The sequence below is a fragment of the Argentina silus genome, assembly GCF_951799395.1.
Source record: "Argentina silus genome assembly, chromosome: 12".
NCBI classification, from domain to species: domain Eukaryota; kingdom Metazoa; phylum Chordata; class Actinopteri; order Argentiniformes; family Argentinidae; genus Argentina; species Argentina silus.
The window spans coordinates 18,331,366-18,349,032 of record NC_139666.1 but is presented as its reverse complement, the minus strand read 5'-3'; the positions used below and the strand labels follow the sequence as shown (position 1 = coordinate 18,349,032).

General features: G+C 45.9%; 2 protein-coding genes across 3 annotated transcripts in view; one reads left to right on the top strand and one right to left on the bottom strand.

Moving 5' to 3' along the window:
* The first annotated feature begins 192 nt into the window (after positions 1–192).
* mfsd9 (major facilitator superfamily domain containing 9) lies at positions 193–6,869 on the top strand. Of its 2 annotated transcripts, XM_083681269.1 has the most exons (6): positions 193–313; positions 1,718–1,805; positions 2,308–2,351; positions 3,702–3,831; positions 4,367–4,576; positions 4,702–6,869. In XM_083681269.1, the coding sequence occupies exons 1-6, from the start codon at positions 230–232 to the stop codon at positions 5,553–5,555; spliced, it is 1,410 nt and encodes a 469-aa protein (XP_083537395.1). In that variant the 5' UTR covers positions 193–229; the 3' UTR covers positions 5,556–6,869. The 2 variants fall into 2 exon arrangements, with proteins under 2 accessions (XP_083537395.1, XP_083537396.1); XM_083681270.1 differs by lacking the exons at positions 193–313; positions 1,718–1,805 and having other exon boundaries at positions 2,329–2,351; positions 3,707–3,831.
* Positions 6,870–6,998: 129 nt separating this feature from the next.
* slc9a2 (solute carrier family 9 member 2) overlaps positions 6,999–17,667 on the bottom strand; it is an 11,015-nt gene continuing 346 nt past the window's right edge. The window contains exons 1-13 of the mRNA XM_083681268.1: positions 17,443–17,667; positions 16,587–16,801; positions 16,206–16,454; positions 13,645–13,895; positions 13,122–13,339; positions 12,736–12,935; positions 12,398–12,487; positions 12,057–12,127; positions 10,761–10,928; positions 10,457–10,562; positions 8,753–8,869; positions 8,226–8,313; positions 6,999–8,054 (exon numbers count right to left, since the gene is read on the bottom strand). The exon at positions 17,443–17,667 is cut by the window's right edge and continues 346 nt beyond it. Of these exons, the coding sequence (XP_083537394.1) occupies positions 7,642–8,054; positions 8,226–8,313; positions 8,753–8,869; positions 10,457–10,562; positions 10,761–10,928; positions 12,057–12,127; positions 12,398–12,487; positions 12,736–12,935; positions 13,122–13,339; positions 13,645–13,895; positions 16,206–16,454; positions 16,587–16,801; positions 17,443–17,667 (2,411 nt within the window). The 3' untranslated portion in view covers positions 6,999–7,641. The remainder of the gene's footprint in view (positions 8,055–8,225; positions 8,314–8,752; positions 8,870–10,456; positions 10,563–10,760; positions 10,929–12,056; positions 12,128–12,397; positions 12,488–12,735; positions 12,936–13,121; positions 13,340–13,644; positions 13,896–16,205; positions 16,455–16,586; positions 16,802–17,442) is intronic.

Sequence of the window (17,667 nt, the reverse complement as noted above, 5' to 3'; positions counted from 1 at the left end):
GATGTCTTAGTGGATAAATTTCAACACAACTTAGTCTCTCTTTGACGCTATATAACAGGATGGGTAACCTCTTCCGACTCACTTGAAGAGGGTTGAAGTTGAATCGAATACGAACACCCCTGATGAGTGCGAACATTCCTTTGACCGTGGGGGTGTTTTTTGTTGTGGATGATCGGCACTGATGCAGCCAGTGAGCGCTTCCGCATCAGCGAGCTGTCATTGCGGAAGAATGAATAACGCGAAATGTAGCATATTTCAGAAACCAAGGGGACGATCGCGGATTATACAATGTATCTATGTTGTGGGATTCATGGTAAGTAAAACATTGTAGCGTTCCTTGAGCATGTAGCTTGATATGAACACGTTATAATAGCCTAATGTTCTTATGCTTTAATAACTTTCGGTAGAAAAACTGTCACAAGGTGACACTTTTTAAACGTTTTTGCGAATGCAAATGCTTGTGATTTCGTTTATTGATCTAGCTGTTGTTCACAACTGTATACGGTACTGTGGATAGAGTGATAACTCATCATTGTAGGCTACAGTCATACTCAATATTTATTCTGCAGAATTTCTGCTACGTTACGCCCCCTAGATTTGATGGCTGCAAAATGATAAATGGAATGGGGTGATGTTGGTTTTAACAGCGAGTGATTTAGATGAACTCTGGGTTTTAAATCAGTCAAGTCGGAAAACGATTTTCTTGACACCAAGGCTACTTGATTGCTTATCGAACTAGGCCTATTTCTAATACACGGATTGATGGTCCCACAATTAGCAGCTGTCAAAAAAAACGTGTTGAGTGTGCAGTATCTGACAATCTGTGATTTGGTCCTACAGAGGGCTATTACATTTTATTCTGTGAAGCAGTCAGGGTGTTGTAACTGCAAATGATGCAGTTGCACTGCATGGATATTTCGTGAGATCATGTTTATTGAATGTTATTTGAAGTCACAGAATGTCAGTGATGTAAGATAATTTTGGTAACATTGGATTGCAGCTCATGTGAGTATATTCTAATGGTTTCACCCTTGCATGGCCTTCATAACCTGAGAGTTTATCCTTGTATAGTGAGTTTTTCCCAGTTAGTTAATGAGGTTAGGAAAAAGTCCTTGCCCTTTCCATGCCAGAGAAGACAAGAAAAAAAGAGGACAAAAGTATAAAGCGCAGTCCAGCTCATACATAGCCTCTGGCCCTCTCAGCAACATTCTCACCCAAAGCCAACTCCCTTGTGAAACCTCTGATTCTGAACAACACACACACACACACCCTACACACACCCTACACACACCCACACACACACACACACACACAAAAGTTAACAGAGAATTAAACTGTTAGTTTAATGGGTAGGGCCATGGCACTGCAGGAGCTACAGTGTGACTTCAATCAAGTCTCTGGCAAGAGTCAGTCTGGAGCCCGTCTCAGAAAACCTGATAAACAGGCTGTCGTGAGTGTTTATCTCTCTCTAGACTAACCCTTGTCCAGACTTTTCCCCTATGCATACTATCTCTTTTGGCCCTAGACTGTCCTGATACACTCTCCTGTAGGCTATTTTATCACCCAGTGTCAATCAGTTGCTGATTTAAAAGGTGACCCAAACCAGCAGACTCCTCACTGGATTATTGAACTGACTGTACAGTCCAGGGAGTGTACACTTGCTGCAATCATGCAGTAATATCCTACATTGTTGGTTCTCTCTGTCTCTCCCTTGCAGGACCTGTTTGGGGTGAGCATGATCATCCCTTTGTTGAGTCACCATGTGAAGGCGTTGGGGGCCAGCCCCACTGTGGCTGGGATAGTAGGTGGGTCGCTGGAATAACATGGTCATTTAGTAGATGCTTCTGGTGTTGTAAGAGTGTAACAAAGTTCAACCTAGGCAAGATAGGCAAGATAGAGACATTAATTAGCATATTTCCCAACTAAGAAAGGCACAGATGCAGTTCATGTTTCGTCTTGGCTCATAAATTGAAATTAGGCATTGATACTGAATGTGCAGACACTCCCTTCTTTGATACAATTAATCTAGAACATACTGTACCTCTAAAACAGAGTTTTAGGATTGCCTTCTGTGTGACATTAGGAATCTACCAAGCTGTAACATTGTGGTTCTCAAATCAGCAGCTCAAGTGATCCTTGACCAATTTCATATGTATGTGGGCTCTGATTGTGTTGTGTACTGGCTGATGGCTCACCACTGTAGCGATTAGCATCCGGCTATCTTAATGAACACCTCTCTTCCTAGCCTCAGTTAGACATGTGTGAGTGTGACCTAATATGAACCCGTTGTTTTGATGTATGTTTCAGGCTCCACATATGGCATCTTACAGCTCTTCTCTAGCACTATAGTTGTAAGTATTGACTTTGTTTCCACTTTAATTGATACCAGTTAGTCTCACTCTGTCTGTCCAAGTTACAGGAGAACATGTTAAAGACAAACTGACCGGTTGTTGTCTTACTATAAACCCTGAATGGTAAAGTGAATCATTTCTGGTATTTTTAAGGTTGAGTCGTTGAGGAAACACACAGACACACGTGCACACACGTGCACACACACACATTTCACCCATTCCATAGATGCTCTACCCTAAGAGCTTTCCTGACTGTGTATTAATTGGTCTCCTCAACAATGTCAGCATCTGAAGGTCTGATGGCACGTCAGAACTGGAGTGATGTTCCACCATGTCCTAACCATTAACACATAATTAACATGAACAAATTCCTACAAATTATTTTTTCTTAACAAGACATGTTACTGTACGGTGAGAAAGGCATCTGAAGAAAGAGATTCTCAGAGCTCTCTAAGGCCCTTCCCATCCTCCCATGTCTCCTGAAATTGGTTTAAATCTCAGAGGTCATGCAACAAATTAAAGAGAGAAGGAGTTGTTTGTGGTCGCGGACTGACAGGGAGGGATGGAGGGAACAGCCAGGTCTCTGTGGTAATCCCCACAGGCAACATCCAGAACACAGCAAATTCAATTGGCCCTGATTTCATTATATTATCATCCTCTGTGTGTGTGTGTGTGTGTGTGTGTGTGTGTGTGTGTGTGTGTGTGTGTGTGTGTGTGTGTGTGTGTGTGTGTGTGTGTGTGTGTGTGTGTGTACGCACGCACGCACGGGTGTGTGGATGGGTGGGTGCGCGTGTGAGAGTGCCCAGTGCACGCACATACGTGCATGTGTTCTTCTACGTATTACGTGTACAGTATGTTTTAATGCGTCTGACCATGTGTGTGTGTGTGTGTGTCAGTCATTCATATCTCAGTATAATGGAGGCGCCTCGGTGGCTTAGCTGAGATGGATTCCTCAGTTTTAGGTCACCTGATTTCTCACACACACATCCACATGGTAGGACCTCAGAGGGAACGGCCTCTCATTTTCAATCGTTCAAGTTATTGCCTGAGGAGTCAGAGAATCAGAATGCGTCTCAATACAGTACAGTGGCTTCATTCCCTTGTCCCACCCTCCTTCACCTTCACTGATCTGAAAAGAATGGGACAGGTAAAATCAGTATGGTAGAGGTGTACCTGGAGCTTTATATACTGTACTACAGATTAGGGTTTTGAAGGAAGAATGAAGGAAAGGAAGATGCTAATGTGTAAATGTCACCCTCTCTCCGGCAATGTTATGTTGTGAGGAGAGACAAGTGACACTGTCCCTATATGTCACTTCCTGTGTGTGATGTAAGTGTTTGTGATTGGCAGGGCAGTTGGAGTGATGTGGTGGGGAGGCGGTACTCTATGCTGACTTGTCTGCTGCTGAGCGCTCTGGGTTATGGACTGCTGGGGATGTCGACCAGCATCGCCCTGTTTGTGCTCGCCCGGATACCTGTGGGTGAGTCACGCAGCGGGCGGAGACGAAGGAGAGAGAGGGGGAGAGTTCCAAGTTTAAGTTTAAAGTTTTATTTAGTTTTAAAGTGCATTCTCACAGAGGACACACTATACATCATATCAAAACAAAACGCATCACATAGATAAAAGCATATGGTGACCCAATAATATGGACATGGGGAATGGCGGTCTCTGTTATAGGGTGGGAGCATTGTGCAGGGGTTATCAAGGTTTTTACTCCCCCAGTGCTGTTATAACAATGGCATGGTGGCTCTTTCTCTTTGACCTACAAGCTGTTTAGAAATTCGAACCTAAGACATACCTCTAAAGGTCTGAATCATATGTGTGATGAAAAAAATGGTGCTTTACTGACCTAAAAAAATGGGACCTGCCGCATTTGGTGAAACATAGTACATAGACACATCACCACCTGCCCCCACATTTGACGAAACATAGTGCATTACATCATCTGTCAGTAACGCTGTCACTCCTAAATATAGTACATCATTTGTCTGTGTGCTTTATCGTGTCTCCCACAGGACTGTTCAAGCACTCCTTGTCCATCTGCAGAGCCCTGCTGTCTGACCTGGTCACTGAATCAGAGCGCCCTCTGGTGATGGGGCACTTTAATGCAGCCTCCAGCGTGGGCTTCATACTGGGACCTGTGGTGGGGGGATACCTCACAGAACATGAGGGGGGCTTCTATACCTCCTCCTTCACCTGCGCTGCCATATTCCTAATCAATGCAGGTAAGAGAGAGAGAGAGAGAGAGAGAGAGAGAGAGACACACACAGAGACACAGACAAACAGACAGAGAAACAGACAGAGACTCTCTATGCTTAATTTTCATCCATCAGTATTTGTTTTGTTCCAGGCCTGGTGTGGATGCTACCCTGGAGCGAGACGCTAACCTACCTCACCGATGCTAACTCCAACAGCAGCGCTAGCAAAGCCTGCCATGACAACAACGCCAAGGCCTCGGCACAGCACAACTGTTCCCATGGGAACAACCACGTCAAGGCATCGGCAGCAGGGCCAGGGGCTCCAGAGAAGGACCAGGGGGGTCGCAGTTGGGGGGAAGTGTCCCTACTTCAACCTGCCTGGAGACAGCTGTCCTCAGTGGGCTCCAAGATCCGCGTGGTGGCCTCCTCCGACATGTGGGACCTGTTCCTGGTGCGTCTGCTTATGGCCATAGCCATCATGCTGTACTACAGCAACTTCTCCCTGGCCATGGAGGAGCGCTTCTCCATCAAGCCCAAGGCGACAGGCTACCTGATCAGCTACAGCAGCACCCTGGGAGCCCTGGCTGGATGTCTGGTGGGACCAGTGACCAAGCTGTACGGCAACAACATGCCGGCTCTCCTCCTCCACTCCACCGTGCTCACCTGCCTCCTTATCCTCCTGTACGCCGCCGCGCCCAACGTCTGGCAGGTGCTGCTCAGCTCCACCTTCTTTGCTATCTCCACCACCATCGGACGCACCTGCATCACAGACCTGGAGCTGCAGAGAGGGGGCGTCCAGGCCAGCGGGACACTGATAGGAGCAGGGCAGTCTGTGACGGCTGTGGGACGCATCCTCGCCCCACTCCTCTCGGGCCTGGCCCAGGAGTTCAGCCCCTGCGGCCCCGCCAGTCTGGGAGTAGGGTTAGCATTAGCCGCTGTGGCGCTACTGCTGGTCAGGATCCCTAAGTGGGATGGGAGGGGCAAGGGTAAAGAGGCCAAACTCTGAGACAAGAGTGAACGATTTAATGAGAGAAAGGAAGAGAGAGAGAAGGAGAGAGAGCACGAATACAAAACCACCACTGACAGGATGAGGAGTCTGAAGAAGGTTAGCGCTGGAGACTGTCAGAGATTGTTCTGGTTGTTTGTTGTTGAGTGTCGGGGTGTTGTTTTGTTGTCTGTTTCTTAGCTGTTGATGGAGCTGTGTCTCCGCTGTTCTATTGGTTTGGTCTCGGAGCGATGACATAACAGCGCCAAAAAGAAGGACTAGTCACCAGCATTGCAGTCCCCTAAACAGAGAGAGGGGGGGGTCGTGAAAACCCTATGTGCAGTGTTGCTAAGGCAACCATGTACACCCGGGCCTGTAGGCCTCTGTAAAAGGAGTGAGGGCGTGTGTATCAGGGGAGGCTGGCGGAGGTAGAAATCGGAGGACAGGCTCATTGTAATGCAAGGAATGGAATGGACTGACCATTCCTCATTCCATTCCATGTATTACAATGAGCCCGTCCTCTGATTTCTACCTCCACTAGCCTCCCCTGGTGCGTACAGGCTGAAGCTAAATGACCTTATATGGGTCATGTGCCATTGGCACATCCAGTTATGGTTCATATAAGAATATACACTTTATGTCTCTCATCAGAGACAATAACCAACACCTAAAAACACTAAATTCTAGTCTTCCACTCTGACATCATCCTGTTCTTCCTATTTAACCACTACAAACAGTTAATGAAAGCCTCTTTATTGTTCTGACAATGCACTACATTTCCCACAATGCTCCTTCTATTTCCACCAGGGAAGGGACAGAGCTGAAGGGCCAGCCTATTCTCCAAAAAAGGGGTGAAACACTAAACTTTGCGAGCAACTTTCCCCTTCTCCCCTGTAACCACTTATTACTGTCAATGGACAACAGGACCCCCCCCCCCCTGTTAAATTCCAATGTCAGAACCGTGTTACTTTTTATAAACTTTTTGTTTATTTAAAGATTTTAACACTCCTATATTGATATTATATACATTCATTAATTCATCGAGAGGTGGGCTTACATTTAGATTTTTTGTTCCTTGTTATTTTTAAATTAAGGGTTCATTTTACGCTCAATTGTTGGGGTTGTCCTTACAGTCACCCATATACAACTGAATGCAATGAAGACAAAACAATTGTACTGATTCATGTTAAGAAGATTAGATCCAATATCGTGACAATGAAATAAAAGTCTATTTGTTAATTGTTCGTCATATGTAATTCTTTAACTATCCCACTAACTTCCACTGACAATACCCAAATGATTAAACCCAGTCAGGTTTTCATTATTTCTCTTGTTATGATGGGTCACTGAAGTCTCAAGTCTGCATGAATGTTTTTAGAGTTATACAATCACCCCATATCTACAGAGAGTACTCATCTAGCATCTAGTCAATGGAAAACTGAAGAGAGAAATCAGTTATTGAAACTGTTTTCAAAAGACATTTTATTATACATTATGATAAAATAACATGGATATTTTCATGAGGGTCAGTACTATAACAGACTGTGGTCCTTCAGGAACTGGTTTACACACGAATGGTCTCCAGAAGACTACAGTGAAACCAAATCAGGCCATTCAGTAGAATCTGAGTATTTACACAGCCTGGACCTTCACTTACCAGTCTGACACAACAAGAAATAAAAAATATAATAACTACTTACACTACATTGAGCAGGATGTAGGAACAGAGCTGCTTCTTGAAGTAGATTCACCTACATTCATATAGAAAAGTCTCTGGGTTAAAAGCTATTAAATTATGTATTTGAAACCTAGTAGGCAAGACCTACAGAGGCAGGGTTAGGGTAAGATGCCAGAATCCCAACCATTTTGTAATTTCACAAAGTGAAATGCTAAGAACGGTTTATCATCTTGAGTATACACCAGTCCAGTCTCTCCTCTTTGGAGAATGTTCCATTGTCCATGTCCCCTATGTAGTGCATTCTGCTCATGTAGTATTTGACACTTCACATTTCTGAGGTTCTGGAATCATCCTGAAGCCATTCTAGAAAGGAAGGGCCAGCCCTTAGCAGTCCGGCTGCGACTGGGAGCCCATTGGTTCTCAGGGGTTCTAGGGCTTCTTAGGGTTCCACTGAGGCTTCCTGAGGAGGGGGTTCCGTGTTTCACTGTTGTCACTGTCCCTAGGATCTACGGTCCAGGCATGGGGGGAAGACGGGGGCTGTTCCCCCTCTGGACCATGTTCTCCGTTGCCAAGGTCACCTGAGAAGCCAGCGGAGGGTTCAAAGCCACGTTGGTGGGCGGGAACACGGGAGTCACTGGAGGAGGAGTTTATTCTGGGCTTGCCACGACCCCTCACCCCTCGGTCACCCCTCCTCTCATCCACCAGGTCGACCACGGAGGGCACCTCCGTCAGGGTGTCCAGCCTACGTAGGGGAAGCATGGCTCTGGAGGAGGAACGGCCAGGCTGACCAAACCTGGACCTGGCTGAGGGGTAGGCTGTCTCCGACATAGTTTCCTCATTATCTGAGACAGAGAGAAAGACTTCTGTCAGCAGTTGAACTTTCGCATTGCTTATAAAGGAGAGGAGATGAGTGGTGGAAGGCACTGGACTGCTGAGAGATGCAGCCTAAAAGACAGGGGGGGCAGGTAAAGATCCATTGAGAGGGAGAGGTTGAAGGCAACAGTGATTCTTACCAGTCTGGCTATGTCTCTTCGGAGGAAAATGAGAGTCCAGATTCTTCCCAGCAGGCAGAGAGAAGTATTTCTGGGACTTGGTCACCTCCTGGGGGAGTAAAACAGAGAGAGAGAGAGAGAGAAAAAAAACGTATTCCAAGAAAAGTGGATGAGGGTAAGGTCAGAACTCATTCATTCTAAAGAAGTTACAAAAACAATGGAATTTCCTGTTAAACTGATTCCTGAAATATTTCTGTAATCTAATGAACTACCTTAAAGAAAACATCTAACATTTGTTCTAAAAACAGTTTTAAACACAGGGAAACACACGTATGGTGATTTTCACTCTTAAATGTTTTCGTATCTGAGTATCTCAAATGTTCTTATGTTTACATAAACAGTGACGAATTGAATTACTGTTTTGTTTCCTGACTGCCACTGTAAAGTAGGATAATCTAGTCATTAGGTTATCTTGCTTTATTTAGCTTGACACAGTGCCCAGGCTAAGCCCCCTTCCCACCACCCCACCCCTCCATCCTAGTGCTTACCGAACCCTTGAAGCTCCCTGGTCGGAGGCTGCGACGGACGCTGGTGTGGCGGCGGATCAGGATCTCTTTAGTCTGACTGTCATTGGGCAATGAGTGCTTGTTGGTGTAGGCCACCGTCTGACAACACAGACACACACCAACACAAAATATGTTACACAATTAACTTGTAAGCTAATATATGACATCCTGGTGCTGCACAATGTTATTGCACAATGATTCAAGTCTGAATATTGCCATTTAGGTCTAAGTATTTTGGGTGATACATTCTACTTTCTTAGCTCCTCCTAAAACCATTTTCCCACGTTCCGTGACGTATTACATTTTTGAAAGTGTGACATGCCTGTTTGTAAAGTTAACACCCAGAGTCAAATATAACCCTCTGAAACCCCTTCATCAGTTTTTTTAAGTCAAACAACCTTTCGACACATTTTATTCGAAATTGCTCCTAGCTATATCTGCCGTTAGCTTCCCAAATACCTCTGTGAATAACTAACGTCATCCCTCTGTGTTTTTGTTTTTTTTCAAGAAAAGAAAAGCCAGGAAGCAAAACTAGCTGTCGTGGGGCTTCAAGTTGGCCACAGCCTTAGAGGTTCAGGATCAACTGAGTTTGGTAGTTCACATCAACAGGTGGCAGCAGATGCTCACAACTTTAACAGGCCATCTTCAAACACCTCTGTCCCACCCAGCTTACAGCCCCCCATTAGACACTAAAGTGCTGCTATGTGTTCCTGCTTACACAATCAGACAGCAATCTCTACAGAGCCTCTCACAGCTTTGATCTTTTACAACACAGCCCTAGCTCTGCCCACGTCTGTGGCTCTAGTCTAGTGTTTATCCAACCATAGCTGATCACACCTGTCTGGTGAACAGGGCACCTCTGGAGAATCCCAGGCTCCGTTTGTGCTTTACAAGCTACCGTAACTCCCTCTCCTATGGAAAGGAGGCATCTGAGATACATTCCATGTCGAAAGCAACACTCTCTGACGCTCTACCCCGCAGCCATTAGGCAGGGCCCAACAACAAACAAAACTGCCCTTTCTCACACTAATCTGTTTATTGTTCCAACCACAAGTCCCACCATTCATCTGTCTCTCTTTCTATGTGTCCGTCAGTCGATCTATCCTCTATTGAGAGGTAGGGAGTCTATCAACACACAACTATCTCCCTCTCCAGGTGGGTTTATTCCCTCCCATGGGTTGTTAGTTGATTGACAGTACCAGGTGTTCTAAGGGGGGGGGGGGGGGGGGGGGTAGGGGGTATGCCTGATTGTGAGGAAGGAGGCAGAGAAATGGGAGGGAGAGGCCACTGTGAAAAACAAACAGACAATCCCATCAAATAAAAACACACTCACACTCCCTATTCGCCAACAACAACGCTTTCAGGAGAGCATTTCAGAAGATGATGTCACTCATGCAAAAGTAATGCCAACCACACATTTGCACAGTACAAACAAGTATGAAATGACTAGGGCTCTGGTTTTGAGCAGGCTCCTCCATGTAAAGACACTCAATGTAAAATTGAACATAAGTGCTTCTTTATATGCTTATATTTGCTTCTTTATTCTGTCTTGTTCCCCATGTGTAATAAGTAGGGGCCAGGAGTTTTTCCTGACCAGGTGACCAGACAAGTCTTTGGGCCCCAAATAAAAGAGAACAGACAGAGAGAGAGAGAGAGAGAAAGAGAGAGATGTGATAAGCGCCTCACCCGTTGTCTGATCTTGTACATGTTCTTGGACAGGATATCATGCATGTTCCTCAGGTCAGCAGCCTGGAACTTCCTCTTGGGTTTGGCAGAGCTCTTCTTCTCCTCGCTAGATGAGAAACGACACCAATCACAGAATGCTTAGTCATCATTACCCCTCCTGTCCTGCACTGCTTTACAGGTGAGGAGGGAGGGAGGGTAGGAGAGAAAGCTAGGGATGGAGGGGGAGGGAGAGAAAGCTAGGGGTGGAGAGGGAGCGAGGGAGAGGAAGCGAGGGAGAGAGAGAGAGAAAGGAGAGGTGACGTACTACACAGACAGGAGGGACGGAGCAGCGCTGATGTCTCCCGCCACCGTATCCAGGATCTCCATGGCATTCTGCAGCTCCAGCTTCTTGTACAGCGCCACGATACTGGACTCAGCCCGGTTGTCCCGGATCAGGATCTTACGCAAGATCCGGTTGTTAAACTTCATAAACCTGACATAGAGGAAGAGAGATTCATTTACTTAATCAATAAGCCTGAACACAACCTAAAGTCCGAAGCATTTGACAGTCATAATGGAGTGATGGTAAAATGATTGAAACAAAAGGTATCAAAGCCTTTCTAACTTCCATGTAATACAATGTTGAGGTTCTATGAACTGTTGGTGTATTGGCACAGAGTGCTAGCTGTGTCCTAGATTTCTTTGATTTATTTTCCCTGGTTCAATACAGGTATCCCCTACCCATTCAGCCTGGGAAGAGAACAGAGCTCTGCTTGACTTTCTTGGGGCAGGTTCTGACTATGACAACTTCATTGAGAGTGCAGGCAAACCTGTTCCACCAGAAGACTGGTGCCTCACTCTGCAACAATGCCAAGAGGAACTGGGGGGAGGGGAAGGGGTTAAGTGAAAGCCATCAACACAAAGTGGATCTCGTGTACAGGGGTGGGGTGGTACAGGAAGGGAATGTGGAGGTGTGTGTGTGTGTGGGGGGGGGGGGGGGGGGGGGGGGGGGGGTTGATTGGAGGTGCCTTTAGGGCAAGACAGAGTTTCAAATCATAGGGGGAAGAAATTAAGCTACTTTAAGCCCCACTAGAGGAAGTTGCAGTAAGAATATGACACCGAATTCCAGTGAACTGTCAACTCACACATTCACAGGCAGAACATAGCACCGACAAATCCAAACCGCAAAGAGGGAAATGAAGAGTAGCTAAAAATGACAGTCTTGCTTTCAGTTCAGTAAGAGAACAGGTTGAATTGAGACAAAAACAAACAAATCACAATTGAATGCAACTTTCAACTGATAGGAAAGCAGTACCATGAGATCCGTATGAAGGAAAGACAACAGGGAAAGGGTCGCAGTCTAAGACTATTGTTGGGATGCAACCAGGGAGCTGGTTGGTAACACCTAAAGCTGCTCAGTTTTCTAAAGGAAAATCCTCTCTTTAGTTATTAAACTGAAATTCTGAAAACAGAGGCGAAAAGCAAATGATGACCCTAAGGAATTAGGAGTTCGCTTTCACCTACAGAAAGAGAAATGACACTTTACAGTCTAGACTATTGAAATGCATGTTAGGAGCGGGCTGAAAGTGAACAGGAACTAATGAAAGAGGAAGTGACTCACTTGTCCTTCCAGTAGAAATGGCTCCACTGACCGCAGAGGTCCTCTAGACCAGCCATGGTGTGCTCCATGAGCTGAGAGGAGAGAGGGGGCCGTTACAGGTGGGGGCAAACAAACAGACTGCATATCCGTTGGTACAGAACATCCACACATCCACACACACACACACACACGCACGCGCACACACGGTTGGTGGAGGTAGAAATCGGAGGATGGGTGGATGGGCTCACGTGTGTTTGATACCATTTCTCATTCCATGCATTACTGTCCATCCTCCGATTTCTACCTCCACCAGCCTCCCCTGACACACACACACACACACACACAACAGTCGTGTGACATACCCTGGAGTGAACCTCAACGTTGATGGTGTCGAGGTTGCGGTTGGTTCTGCGGAGGTTGATAAACTCGATCAGGGGTCGTATGCTGATGCCCTATGGATGGAGCAGGAGATCAATGACGAGTCAGTACATTTGATCAGATAGATACCACACCATGCTTCTAGATCACTACATCACTGTCACAGACACATGGTACTGACCCAACGTCAGAGGACAAGATGGAGTAACTAAAACAAGCACAGTAATGCTGCAGTGTTAACTGAATAGGGTCTGCCTGGAGAAAAACCTTTCATCTAATATCTGAAAATAATACAAATTGCAATCTGAAAAGAAAAGATTACCTGGATAAAGACGGTGAAGAGGATGACGGTGATGGTGGCGGTGATGAAGAGTTGCCTGCGGCCGATGGTGTCAGGGAGTGTGAAGACCAGGGCGAAGGAGATTGCTCCTCGCAGGCCACCGTAGGCCAGACCAAACTGGTCCTTGAAGTTGAAGGGGATGGTTCGGAAGGGGTTAATGATCTGAGTCAGCACCAAGACACCTAGAAGGGAAGTGGTGAAAGGTTAATACAAGGTTTCAGTAGTATAACTTTAACATTTAATACTTAGCTTTAATATTGACAAATATGTAATGCCAATTGATGTTTGAGAAAATTGGTTTCTCTCACAGCACATATTCAAGACACACACACACACAGACACACACACAGACCCCCTCTCCTCCTTACCCAGGCCCCTCCACAGGAAGGCGAACAGCAGAGTAAACAGGATGTATCCAGTGTTCCACTCGTGCTCTGTAGTGATGGTGACCACTCCCAGGAAGAAGAATATGAGGGTCTCAGAAAGGGTCCCCAGCATCTTCACCACGTGGCGGATGGTGGTGCAGGAACGCTGGGATACATTCTCCTCCACGTAGTACTTCATAGTCAGGGCACAGGTCACAATGCTGGAGAGAGATACAGACAGTAGGCGGTTAGTCTGGATGCGTGTGTGTGTGTGTGTGTGTGTGTATATATATATATATATATTTAAAAAAAACAGTGTATGTATGTGTGTATATATATACTCACTCTTTATTAGGTACAATGTTCAACTGCTCGTATTATATATATATATATATAGATATATAGATATAGATAAAAAAAGTGTGTGTGTATGTGTATATATAAATGTGTGTGCATGTGTGTGTTTATATACACAGTATAAATGAGTGTGTGTGTATGTGGGTGCGCATAGTGTTAATACACTCACGCCATGATGCTGGAGATGGCAAACAGCTCAGCCACCAGGTAGGCCAGGTAGCTGTACATGAAGATGAAGAGTGGCTCTATCTCTCTGACGTTAGACGTGAAGCGTGTTGTGAATGCCGCCACGAAGCCAAACAGCACGCCGAAGCCCAGCCCCCCAAGGCCCACCACGAAGAACCGTGCCACGCCAAGAAACACATCCACAGGCTCCACCTCAGGCATCTCAGCTACAAAGTTAAACATGTTGTACAGCACCTAGGGAGAGGGAGACACACACACACACACACACACACACACACACACACACACACACACACACACACACACACACACACACACACACACACACACACACACACAGGAGTCAGATATCAACCAATGGAGTTCAATATGAACCTAGTAGGGGTAAGCATGCACGCGCATATACACACACACACACACACACACACACACACGTCACAGAGTGAGTCCCTGTGAGAGGTCATGGACAAGCATCTTGAGTCATGACATCCAATCACACACCTTATGAATCAATCAGTCATTTCTGTTTGCATTGCTGTGTTTACAATGTGATACCCACACTGCACTTAGCATGACTCACCAATGAGCCAGCCAAAGCCCACCAAGGGACACAATGTCCAGAAAAGCCTTGGTTTCCTTTGTCTCTCTTCTGGCTTCCTTAAAAGACTGATAACATTAAAAAGGAAACCTAGGTGGTATTTAGGAGAAAAACCCGGCTAAATGTCAAAGTCAAAGCCAAAGCCAAAAACAGAAACAGGTCTAGAAAATCATTATCAATGAATCACCAAATCGATGATCCTGGTGAGGGATGCTCCTGGACACTGATCTAGGGTCAGCTTGGCATTAACCCTATAATATTAAGAGAGGAGAGTAGGCTGATCCTAGGGCCAACCACCCATGGTACAGCCCAGTGTCCCAGCTGAGAGATGACCGTGCCAGGGGAATAGATGGGACTTCTGCTCTGCTCATTGGTTTAAATGTATGTCAACCACTTTTCAGCAGGTTAGTTCCGGTTTGCATGAGGCGCTACAGTAGTCTGTAATAGAGACACCCAACCCAGGGCTGAGGACACAGAACGGAGAAGTGAATTCCTCAAAGTGCAATTTTACATTTCAACGCCAACATAAACAGATACATTATTATGCCTCAACACTTTATTGTGCAAACAACATGAGCAGACAGTGACAAAGACAGAACTACTGTACAACCAACCAGCTACATCAATGGATCCACAGATCTTCTCAGATCTCTTTCTATTGGCTAGTCAGTAACCTGGTTAGTGTCCCAGGTTAGTGTCCCTGGTTAGTGTCCCTGCTACTGCCTTGATCGGAGCACTAGCTGGTGCCCTGGTTAGTGCAGTGACTAGTGCATTTTTCTCTCTCTCTCTTGACATGTTTGTCCTTATCCTTTCCACTCAGCTACTGTGTACTAAACAAACGGCCCTAACCACTCCCTCCTGAACACTTACAATAGGTAAGGGTTTGTGTTTGTGTGTGTGTGTGTGTGTGTGTGTGTGTGTGTGTGTATTCGGGGGGGGTTGCTAAATGAAAAACAACCAGATGTCGATACAATGACCATCTCTCCCTCCAAATCGACACAACTCTATAGCAAGGCAGCACATCTCTGCCAGAAACCTATGACAGAAAAACCGCTTCAACCGAGACTTGTGTTACACGTTGTGTGAACTCCACCCACACGGCCAAAGTGACCTCCCAAACCGGTTTGATGGCATCTGAACAAATGCACACACATGCCTATGGACAAACACACTCACCTTACATCTTCAGAATAAATTTCTTCTCATTTCTCTACACAGATTGTCACACAAACTGACACCTCAGACAAATACAAACAAGCGTGCACACATACAATATAGTCCTCTGTACAGACATACACAAGCTTTTTTTGTCTAGACAGTGTTCACCACAGAAAAGGCTGGGGAGTGGAGATAGTCCACACACTGTATCCACTGAAACTGGAGCCCAACCTTTACCAGAGAAGACAATGACAGAGGTGTTCAGACATAAAGACACGGTTCCCACTGACTCAACACCTCCTCAGCGCCCCGATCCTACTGGAACTTCCACAGCACAATTTCAGAGTCTAAATTATGCATGCATATCTAAAGTTAGGGTTCTGCCTTAGGACCTAGAGGGCAGATACCCTGTGTCAATGTTGTACAATCCAGTCACCACTTCTAGTGAACTTCAGTACACACACGGTTTAATAGGTGTCTTTGTTCATGTACTTTACTGACCTATAAAGTAAGTTGCATACAGCTAGGAGGTGATTGTGTGTGTGTGCCATCCTCTGGTTAACAGTGGCTTGCTCACTGCTCGGGTGTGTTATGGCAACAAGCAGCCAGAGGCTCCAAAGAATGTCAGTTACAAAGGCAGAGAAACATGTAGCAGCAAGCCTCTCTCTTCAGCTGTAATATAAGCCTACAAACACCATGAACACCATGATGTAATGTTGTCACACACAAACAACATACACATGCATTTAAAAAAAGAAAAAGAAACACACACACACACACACACTCACCACAGTGACAGCATCGTTGAACAGGCACTCGCCAAAGACCACAATGTAGAGCTGCTCATTGACGTTCACATCCTCAAACACACTGAGCACAGCCACAGGGTCCACAGCTGAGATGATGGCGGCAAACAGCAGGTTCTCCTGAAGGTTAATATCCTGAACCCCAAAGGCCTCAATCTGGCACACAGCGAACAGAGACATCCCTATTCCAATGCTGTTCCACAGAGTCCCCACCACTGCAAACCACAGCACCTGCAAGCACAATAACTAATTAGCAGATGTTTCCAGAGACTGGACAAAAGCAATGTAACGTACCGGTATGATTATAATCTCTTTTTATTTATTACTAATACCGAAATCAAGAAACAAAACAAAACGCAGTACCGTGCCAATGTTCTCAAAGAAGGGTCGGGTGGGCATGAAGTAGCCAGAGTCAAGCACGATGGGGGGCAGCATGTAGAGAAAGAAGACGTTGGAGCTGAGGACAGCGGGGGGCTCCTCGTGGACAGAATGCATGATGGCCCCCACTATCAGACCAATGGTGATCAGCAGACAGGACTCTGGCACCCACACTGTGATCTTATGGTACACATGGAAACCTGAGGGAGAGAAAAGGAGAGAGAGAAAGGCATCAGATAAGCAGGGAAACACAGAAAACACAAGGGTATACAAATGGTTACATGTACGCCAGAGAGAGAAAGAGATATTTGGGATGTTGATGTGCTCCAGTGGAAGCAGAAATCAGAGGACGGGCTCATTGTAATGCATTAGAATGAGCTCGTCCTCCGATTTCTGCCTCCACTAGCCTCCCCTGATGTGCTCTTATGCTCAGATACCACCTGTAACTACGACCTGATGATCAGAGTGGAGGTGCATGCATTGTGACTCTGGAAAGGACTATCAAGCCAGATGGATGCTGGGGACACTTGAGTTACAACATCTCCATACTTTTGACTGAGAGTTACGGTGTAAACACATGCATGGGTCCCAAACCACACAATGAAGATTTGAATAGAGACAGTGGTTTTCATCTGATAATGGTGAAAGGGTTAGAAGCTTATCCAAAATGATCTCAGATCATTCTATCTGCTCTTCAGAGCCTCTGTCAGGTTGAGATGTCAAATAGATCACCTGGATTAATTACCATATGAAATGTCACACATGGTCATACTAAAACTAAGTAGGCGGGAGGATTAGTTCGCCTTATCTTATTGTTTCTCATGGATATGTTTGCGCTTACCAATCTTGGCAAATGACGCGAGCAGCACCCACAGCGTGATTTCAAACGGCACCTGTATACGGGGATAGTCCATGGTAAACACCGGCATGTTCGCTTTCTCCGCGTCGGGAAACGCTTGAGGGCCCTCCGCTGGCTTTATCGGGGGCAGGACGGTGACACTGCCAACCGGTTTCTGTGGGATCTCCCCGTTTGACCCACATGGCAGACTTAAGAGGATCACCCCGA